The sequence below is a fragment of the Dipodomys merriami genome, unplaced genomic scaffold (genome assembly GCF_024711535.1).
Source record: "Dipodomys merriami isolate MVZ:Mamm:240054 unplaced genomic scaffold, mDipMer1.0.p SCAF_801, whole genome shotgun sequence".
Classification (NCBI taxonomy): Eukaryota; Metazoa; Chordata; class Mammalia; order Rodentia; family Heteromyidae; genus Dipodomys; species Dipodomys merriami.
The window spans coordinates 131,497-141,249 of record NW_027206404.1 but is presented as its reverse complement, the minus strand read 5'-3'; the positions used below and the strand labels follow the sequence as shown (position 1 = coordinate 141,249).

General features: G+C 56.5%; 1 protein-coding gene across 1 annotated transcript; it reads right to left on the bottom strand.

Moving 5' to 3' along the window:
- Positions 1-299: 299 nt before the first annotated feature.
- On the bottom strand, positions 300-7,235 carry LOC138819626 (hemicentin-1-like). Its single transcript, XM_070011111.1, has 3 exons — positions 6,245-7,235; positions 2,634-3,909; positions 300-629 (listed from the first exon to the last, which is right to left on the bottom strand). Exons 1-3 carry the CDS (start codon positions 6,282-6,284, stop codon positions 320-322), a joined length of 1,626 nt encoding a protein of 541 aa, XP_069867212.1. The 5' UTR covers positions 6,285-7,235; the 3' UTR covers positions 300-319.
- Between the last annotated feature and the right edge of the window lie 2,518 nt (positions 7,236-9,753).

The window sequence follows — 9,753 nt, the reverse complement described above, 5'->3', positions numbered from 1 at the left end:
GAAAAGAAGCAGAGGAGGAAGCAGAGGAAGAGGAAGAAGATGAAGGATGGTGAGAGGAAGAGGAAGGAAGAGATGGAGAGGAAGAAGGAAAGGAAGAGGAAGAGGGAAAGGAAGAGGAAGAAGAAGTTGAATGATGTTGAGAGGAAGAGGAAGAAGAAGGAAGTGATTGAGAGAAAGAGGAAGAAGGAAAGGAAGAGGAAACAGGAAATGAAGAGGAAGAGGAAGAAGGAAGTGACTGAGAGGAAGAGGAAGAACCCACCCCAGGCCCCGCCCCCCCACCCGTGGTCACACATCCGAGGTCTAACGCAGGCCCCAGGTCTCAGATCCCCACACTCCCATCAGGCCTCGCGACCTGAATATCCGGGTCTCTCAGGACACCGGATGGGACGTGGAGGCGGTGGTGGGCAGTGCAGTCCTCCCTGGGGTCGGCGTCCTGGGTCACGGGGGTCACGGGAAGCCGGGGTTGCAGATAGGAGGTGCCTGGCCCAGCTGCCAACTCCACGCGCAGCCGTGCATGTGCGTCGCCCACGGCGTTGCGCGCCATGCACACGTACTCCCCCGCGTCGCGTGACGTCACCGGACGCACGGAGAGCGTGCCGTTGGGAAAGGCACGGACCCGGATGTCAGAGCTGGGGAGGGGAGAGAGAGGGAGGGAGGGAAGGAAGGAAGGAAGGAAGGTGGGAAGGGTGAAGGAAGGATTGGAGGGAAGGAAGGAGAGAATGTAGGGAAGGAAGGATTGGAGGGAAGGATTGGAGGGTAGGAAGGATGGAAGGATCGGAGGGAAGGAAGGAAAGATTGGACGGAAGGAAAGATGGAAGGATTGGAGAGAAGTAAGGAAGGATTGGAGGGAAGGATGGAAGGAAGGATTAGAGGGAAGGAAGGATGGAAGGATTGGAGGGAAGGAAGGATTGGAGGGAGGGAAGGAAGGATTGGAGGGAAGGAAGGATGGAAGGATTGGAGGGAAGGAAGGAAGGATTGGAGGGAAGGAAGGATAGAAGGATTGGTGGGAAGGAAGGAGGAATGTAGGGAAGGGAGGTTGGAAGGAAGGAGGGAATGTAGGGAAGGAAGGATGGAAGGAAGGAAGGATTGGAGGGAAGGAAGGAAGGATCGGAGGGAAGGAACCAAGAAGGGAAGAAAGGAAGGAAGAAGGGAAGGAAGAAAGGAGGGAGGGAAGGAAGGAAGGAGGGAAGGAAGGAGGGAAGGAAGGAGGGAAGAAAGTAATAGGAGGAAAGACCATAAGGGAAGACAAATTTGAAGCCAATGTTAGTTATTCGCACATGTGACATATGCATCCAATACTCATCTTGTATCGATCCCTGATCGATCATCTATCAATGATCGATCACTAGGGTTCTACCTTGCGATCTGGCAAGCCAGGACCTATTGAAAGATTAAAAATTGACCATTACCATTACTAACTTGCTAACTGCTGATTCTGCTTCTATAAACTTGCTTACGCTGGCACTGACCCTTCCCTTCCCAAAAATGAGTTAAGAAGTTTCAGGGACCAGATGCCAGCCCCAGGACAAGGTCAGTGGTAGTAGATAAAGAACAGACAGTACGTGTTCCTCAGTTCCCATTTAGAAATTCCCCAGACAGGACCTTGAGATAACGACCACCTGGCAAGACCACAAGCTAAGCCAAATGTCAACCAATCATAGGCCTGTAACCATGTAAGCCCCCCCTTAAACCAACCATGGGCCAGTCATTTTACAAAGAGTGTTACAAAATTTTTCGCGTGGCAAAGTGATTGTTGGTGTATATGGTGACCTTTAAATGGACCAATCATGGGATGCTTTGTGTTATGCGTTAATCTTGTGGTTTTTGCCTTTAAAAAGGGCTTGTAATCGCTGCTCGGGGCTCCCTGTCTGCTCGGGACAGAGAGTCCGTTTGCGCAAACGTCAAATAAACTCCTCTTGCTTATTGCATCTCCCGGCCTGGAGTCTGAGTTTTCTGGGGTGCCCTCCTGTTGACGAAAGTATCCTAGGGGACTAGGGTCTTTCACTATCAATTACCTATTCACTGCTAATGAATCTACCATCCCCACCTCATCTCTATCAATATTTAATCGATAATCGATTTGTTATCTATGGCCTACTGTGTCTATGTCATCTGTCTAATCCATCCTCTATCAATTAACTATCTATCAAGGGGTATCATCTTTATCCCAACTATGGGTGGATAGATGGATGGGTGGATGGATGAGTGGATGGATGGGTGGATGGATGGATGGGTGGATGGATGGGTAGATGGATGGGTGGATGGATGGGTAGATGGATGGGTGGATGGATGGGTAGATGGATGGATGGATGGGTGGATGGATGGGTGGGTGGATGGATGAGTGGATGGGTGGATGGATGGAGGGATGGATGGATGGGTGGATGGATGGATGTGTGGATGGGTGGATGGATGGATGTATGGGTGGGTGGATGGATGGATGGAAGGGTGGATGGGTGGGTGGATGGATGGATGGGTAGATGGATGAATGGATGGATGGGTGGATGGATGGATGGGTGAGTGGATGGATGGATCGATGGGTGGATGGATGGGTGGATGGATGAGTGGATGGATGGATGTGTGGATGGGTAGATGCATGGGTGGATGGATGGATGCCCCCCACTTCCCACACTCACCTGCTCCCAGCATCCACCAGGCGCCCATCTGGCAGCCTCCAGAACACGCGTGGGGCGGGGTCCCCGCGCGCGTGGCAGTGCAGTGTGAGGTCAGCGCCGTGGGGCACGGGCGTGGCGAGCGGGCCTCGGGGTCGGACGCTGGGGGGGAGACGCGGGTGCGTGGGCGTGACTTCGACGTGCACGGTGCGTTTTGCGCTGCTTAGCGCGTTGGCGGCTACGCACTCGTACTCACCGGCATGGCGTGGGGCCTGCAGGTGGCGCAGCACCAGCGTGCCATTGGGGAGGACGTAGATGTCGCTGAGTCGAGGGTGCGTGTGCACATGCACGGGTCTCGCGTAGGTCCCGTCAGGTAGACGCCAGTGTAGGGCCGCAGGGGGCCAGGCCTGGGCTGTGCAGGGCAGGTGCAGGGTGAGGCCTGCGTGGGCCGACACGAACTCCGTGGGTGCCTCGCGCAGCACGGGGGGAGCGGGGGAGGCGTGCATGACATTTCCACGTGTGTCAGAGCCACGCATGCGCACTTCATGTGTATCAGGTGAGTGTGGAAGGGATGTGATCGTGTCGCTTTCACGAGTGATATTTCCACATGTGACCATTGTGTGAGTGTCAGATTCATGCGTGACATTTACACGCGTGACAGATCCATGCATGTGCGGTCCAAGAGTATCAGGGCCATGCAGAAGGGACCTGATCGCGTCCATTCCATGGGTGACATTTTCACACGTGACATTTTCACGCGTGTCAGGTCTATGAATAATGGACCTGATCGTGTCCGTTCCACGCCTGTCATATCCAAGCGTGACATTTGCACGCATGTCTGATCCATGTATGTGCATTCTAAGAGTGTCAGGTCCACACAGAAGGGGTCTGATCGTGTCCCTTTCACGCGTGACATTTCCACGTGTGACCATCATCTGAGAGTCAGGTCCACGCGTGACATTTCCACTGGGGTTAGGCCTATGAATAACGGACATGATTGTGTCCCTTTCACGCGTGACATTTACACGTGTGACATTTACACGTGTGACATTTCCACGCATGTCAGATGCAGTTATGTGCATTTCACGCGTGTCCAGTGAGTGTGGAAGGCATCTGATCGTGTCCGTGTCACGTGTGACATTTTCACACGTGATCATCAAGTCAGTGGCAGGCCTACGCGTGTCCAGTTTGCTCCTGTGAGGTCCACGCCTGTCCTTTCCACGCGTGTCCATCGTGCCAGCGTCAGATCCACTCGTGTCCATCCCATGTGTGTCCGGCACAGCTGGGGTCAGCTCCACGCCTGGGGATGGACAGACGGACGGAGGGAGGGACAGGGCGTTGGATAAAGGCCCCTGTGCTGGTCGGAGACAGTGCTCTGTCCCTCTGTCTGTCTGTCCATCCGGCTGTCCATCTCTCTGTCCGTCTGTCTATCCATCTGTCAGTATGTCTATGTCTGTCTGTCTGTCCCTCTGTCTGTTCATCTGTCTACTTGTCCGTCTGTCTGTCCATCTGTCTGTCCATCCGTTTCTCTGTCCCTCTGTCTCTCTGTCCCTCTGTTTGTCCCTCTGTCTCTCTGTCTGTCCATCTGTCTATCCATCCATCAGTCCATCCGTCTATCTGTCCATGTGTCTGTGTCGCTCCATCCACCGATGTATCTGTCTGTCCATTCATCTGTCCATCCATCTACTGTCTGTCTACCTACCTGTGTATCCTTCCTTCCGTCCATCTCTCTCTCTCTCTCTCTCTCTCTCTCTCTCTCTCTCTCTCTCTCTCTCTCTCTCTCTCTCTCTCTCTCTCTCTCTCTCTCTGTCTATGGCTCTGTTTGTCTATCTGTCCATTGCTCTGTCTGTCTATCTATGATTCTGTGTATTTGTCCACTGGTCCATCCATCTAGCTATCTGTCCATCTGTCGTCCACCTGTCTCTCTATCTATCTGTCTGCCTGTCTGTCTGGTGTCTGTCTACCTATCTATCTATACATCCATCAGTCCGTCCGTCTGTCTACCCACCCACCTGTCCATGTTATCTCTTTCAATCCATCCATCCATCCACCCGTCTGTCTATCCATCCATCTGTCCATCTGTCTCTCTGACTGTGTATGCCTCTGTCTGTCTATCTGTCCATTGGTCCATCTATCCATCTGTTCATCTGTCCATCTGTTCATCTCTCTGTCCATTCTTCTATCTGTCTCTATGGCTCTGTCTATCCGTCCATTGGTCTGTCTGTCTATCTATCTATCTGTCTGTCTGTCTGTCTGTGTACCTATCCATCCATCCAACCATGTATGTTTCTATCTGTCTGTCTGTCTATCCATCCATCTGTCCATGTATCTCTGTCTGTCTGTCTCTCTATGGCTCTGTCTGTCCATCCTTCCATTGGTCGGTCGGTCTGTCTGTCTCTTTCTATCTATCTGTCCATGTCTCTAGTATATGTCTCTCTATGGCTCTGTCTATCCGTCCATCAGTCTATCTGTTTATCCATCCATCAGTCCATGTATCTCTCTGTCTGTCTCTCTATGGCTCTGTCTATCTGTCCATTGGTTTATCTGTCTGTCTACCTATCTGTCCATCTGTCCTTCTATCTGTCTGTCCGTCCATCTGTCCACCTGTCTCTGTATCCATCCGTCTGTCTGGTGTCTGTCTTCAGCCATCAGTCTGTCTGTCTGTCTACCCATCCATCTGTCCATCTATCTCTTTGTCTATGGCTCTGTCTATCTGTCCATTGGTCTATCTATCCATCCAGCTGTCTGTCTGTCTACCTATCTATCCATCCATCCAACCATGTACGTTTCCATGTCTGTCTGTCTCTCCATCCATCCGTCCCTGTATCTCTCTGTCTATCTGTCTATGGCTCTGTCTATCCGTCCATTTGTTTATCTATTTATCTATCAGTCTATCTGTCTGTCTATCTATCTGTCCATCTGTCTGTCTACTGTCTGTCTACCTGTCTATCCGTCCTTCTGTCCATCTGTCTGTCTCTCTATGGCTCTGTCTATCCGTCCATTCATCCGTCTATCCACCTATCTGTCTGTCTGTCTGTCTGTCTATCCATCCGTCCCTCTATCTGTCTGCTCTATGTCTGTCTGCCTGTCTGTCCGTGCGTGTGTGTTTGTCTCCCCAGACATCCTGTGCCCCACACGGCCAGGAACACAGACAACAGACAGAGTAAAGGACTTCGCCCCTCCCCTCCCCATGCCCTCTGCCCTCCCAGTGACCCCTGACCTCCCTGTGACCTCTCCATGACCTCTGACTACTCTGTGACCTCTTACCTCCTGTGACTCCTGGCTTCCCCATGACCTCTGACCTCCCAGTGACCCTCCCGAGACCTCCCCGTGACCTCTCCATGACCCCTGAGTTCCCCATGACCTTTGACCTCCCATCCACTTCTCACCTGCCCATGGCCTCTCACCTCCCCGTGACCTCTCCATGACCTCTGACCTCTCTGCAACCACTGACCCGACTGTGACCCCTGATTTCCCTGTGACCTTTGACCCCCATGACCCTAACCTCCCCCTGACCTCTGACCGTCTTGTATCCTCCCTGTGACCTCTAACCTCCACCTCCTATCTGGCTCCCCTCAGTCCCCCGCCCCCACGCCAAGAGCCTGCAGGAAACAGATGGGTAAACTGAGGCTCACCCGTGTCCAGCTCGTTCCAGGCCCCACGGGGCAGGGTCATGGCGGGCGGGGCCGGGGATCGTGGGTCAAAGGTCCCAGGGTCACCGTCGGGGGAAGCAGCAGGACGGGAAGGGAGGGCATCCGGGGCACGGCCGTGCAGGGTCGTGACCACGGGGTCACGGGGGTTTGCCGTGGGGCCCGGCCGGGCGCGGTGGGCTTTGTGCTGTTGCCCCCGCCTGCGGCCGCCGCCAAGCCTCCTGGAGGGCGGAAGTAAGGAGGCCGGAAGTGAGGAGGACGGAAGTGCAGAGGTCGGAGCAGCGGATGCTCCAGGGGTGGAGGCCGGAAGTGGGGATGTCCGTGTTGAAACCGGAAGTAGAGAGGTCCGTGGGGAGACTGAAAGTGTGGAAGTCAGAAGTGGGGATCTCCGAGTGGTAACCGGAAGTCGGGTGGTCCGACTGGAGACCGGAAGTGGGGAGGTCCGTGGGGAAACCGGAGGTGTGGAAGCCGGAAGTGGGGATCTCTCCGTCGAAAACGGAAGTGGGTAGGCCGAAGTAGTTGAGGCCGTAAGTGGGGATTTCCGAGTGGAAACCGGAAGTGGGGAAACAGGAAGTGGGGTGGTCCGAATGGAGACCGGAAGTGGGGATCTCCGCGTGGAGACCGGAAGTGTAGATCTGCGAGTGGAGCCCAGAAGTGGGGATGTTCGAGACAAAACCGGAAATGTGGAAGCCGGAAGTGGGATGGTCCGAGTGGAGACCGGAAGTAGGAATTTTCGAGTGGAAACTGGAAGTGTGGAAGCAGGAAGTGCGGGGGTCCGAGTGGAGACAGGAAGTGGAGAGGTCCGCGGGGAGAGCAGAAGTGGGTAGGCGGAAGTAGTGATAGACAGGAAGTGGTGATGTTCGAGTGGAAACCAGCAGTGTGGAGACCAGAAGTGGGGTGGTCTGAGTGGAGACCGGAAGTGGTGAGGTCTGAGTGGAGACCGGAAGTGGGTCGGCGGAAGACACGGAGACCGGAAGTGGGGATATTTGCGTCAAAACCGGAAGTGTGGAAAACGGAAGTGTGGACGCCGGAAGCAGGGAGGTCTCCGTGGAGACCGGAAGCAGGGTGGGCGGGGCCCAGAAGTCACCCGTGCCGCGGCCGCGCACGCGCGCCAGGATGCGCGCCCAGTGCTCGGGCCGGATGTGCTCGGCAGCCACTGGCGGGCGCGGGCGGCGCGGCAAGGCGGGCTCGAACCCGCGGCCGGCAGGGGCGGCACGCGGGGCGGGAGGGGGAGGCGGAGGCGGCGGACGCCGTTGCTGCCCACGCCCGGGGCCGCCCGCAGGACGCCGACGCCACAGCTGCGCTTCCCCGGTGCCCGGGCCTGAGCTCGGTGTGTCAACAATGATGTCAGCACGGCGAGACGCCCCCGCGGCCGCTTCCGCAGCGGCGCCCGCCATCTTGGAATCCGCCATTTTTGAATCCGCCATCTTGGCCTCCACCATCTTGGAATCCGCCATCTTAATTCCCTCAATCTTGGATTCCTCCATCTGGGATTCCGCCATGTTGGTTCCCTCCATCTTTGATTCCACCACCTTGTTTTCGGCCATCATTATTCCTTCCATCTTGTTTTCTGCCATCTTGATTCCTTCCATCTTGGATTCCGCCATGTTGCTTTCCACGATCTTGTTTCCCTCCATTTTGGATTTCGCCATCTTGGCGTCCACCATCTTGGAATCCGCCATGTTGGTGTCGGCCATGTTGGATTCGGCCATCTTGGTTCCCTCCATCTTGGATTCCTCCATCTTGTTTCTCTCCATGTTTGATTCCACCATCTTGGTGTCCACCATATTGGAATCCGCCATCTTAATTCTCTCCATCTTGTTTTCCGCCATCTTGTTGCCTTTCATCTTTGATTCTGCCATCTTGTTTTTGGCCATCTTGCTTTCCGTCATCTTGGATTCTTCCATCTTTGATTCCGCCATCTTGGCTTCTGCCATCTTGTCCCCCGCTGCCCCACCCACGCTGACGTCCGCATCCCAGCGCGCCATCCCCAGCGCGTTGGCGGCCACGCACACATAGCGTCCAGTGTGCTGCGGACCCAGTGCGGGCAGCGTCAGTGTCCCGTCCGCCCCGACCCCGACGCCGTCCGTCCCCAGCTCCGTCCCCGCCCAGGCCCAGCGCCCGCCCGGCAGCAGCCAGCCCACGCGCGCCACCGGCTCCGCCTCCGCTCGGCAGCCCAGCCGCAGCGCGGCGCCCACAGGCAGTGCCAGAGCCGTGGCCGCTGGTGCCTGCGACGCCACCACGAACACGCGCTGCGCCCGGCCTGCCATGGCGGCCTCAAAGCCACCGTAGGCCACAGGGCCCGGGGCTGCAGATGGGACGTAGGCCGCGGGGGCTGTGGCTTCAGAGGCATCAAAGGCCGCGGGGCCTGGGGCTGCAGACGGGGCTGCGGGGCCTGTGGCTTCAGAGGTGTCAAAGGCTGCACGGCCTGTGGCTTCAGACACGGTGTAGGCTGCGGGGCCTATGGCTTTCTCCTTTGTGTAGGCCTCAGATCCTATGGCTTTTTCCTCAGTGAAGGCCTCGAATTCTATGGCTTCATTTGCACCATAGGCCTCGGATTCTATGGCTTCATTCACAGCGTAAGCCTCGGACTCTATGGCTTTTTCTTCACCATAGGTCTCAGATTTTGTGGCTTTTTCTTCAGTGTAGGCCTCGGATCTCATGGCTTCATCTGAGCCATAGGCACTGGATCCTTTGGCTTTCTCCTCAGTGTAGGCCTCAGATTCTATGGCTTCATTCACGTCATAGGCCTCAGATTTGATGGCTTTCTCCTCAGCATAGGCCTGGGATCCTGTGGCTTTCTCCTCAGGGTAGGCCTCGGATCTTGTGGCTTTTTCCTCAGCGTAGGCCTCAGATCTCGTGGCTTTCTCCTCAGCGTAGGCCTTGGATCCTATGGCTTCATTCACACCATAGGCCTCAGATTCCATGGCTTCCTCCTCCACGTAGGCCCCGGACCCTGTGGCTCCGTCCCCGCCGTAGGCCACGTGCCGTGCCTCGGTTTCCCCGCGGCGCCCCACTCGGGCCTCGCAGTGGTACCATCCAGCATCATCATGGCGCACCCCGCGGATCTCCAGCGTTGTCCCCCTGTCATGGCCGCCGTCCTCATCGCCCCGCAGGACGGAGCCGTCGGGCCGCGTCCAGGCCACGCGTGGCGTTTCCGAGCCCTGCGCCGCACAGTGCAGCCGCAGAGTCTGCCCCGGGGTCACCACGTGCACGTCATCGGGGTCATCACGGGGGTCGAGGGTCACCCAGGGCGCGTCCTCCGGGTCCTCGGGGCCATGCACGCACGCCGTCCACGTCAGATGTATGTGTGGCCCGCGCAGCCCGGCCCAGTGCAGCGTCAGCTCGGGCTGCAGAAGCCAGGCAGGCCGCGCCCACAGCCGGGCCACCACGCCCGGAAGTGACATCGGCGGCGACGATGACGACGCACCAGGGCCGCGAACCAGGCGGTAGGCCTTGCCCACATCCGGGTCATGGACATCCGGGAAACTGGC

What these genes read in the sequence shown, in the direction of transcription:
- LOC138819626 (XM_070011111.1), bottom strand. Translation starts at nt 6,284, where the DNA reads ATGACCCTGCCCCGTGGGGCCTGGAACGAGCTGGACACGG. An exon ending in CTGGAACGAGCTGGACACGG is followed by an intron (nt 3,910 to 6,244) that starts GTGAGCCTCAGT and finishes GTCCATCCCCAG; the next exon opens with GCGTGGAGCTGACCCCAGCT. An exon ending in CTGGTGGATGCTGGGAGCAG is followed by an intron (nt 630 to 2,633) that starts GTGAGTGTGGGA and finishes TCCCCTCCCCAG; the next exon opens with CTCTGACATCCGGGTCCGTG.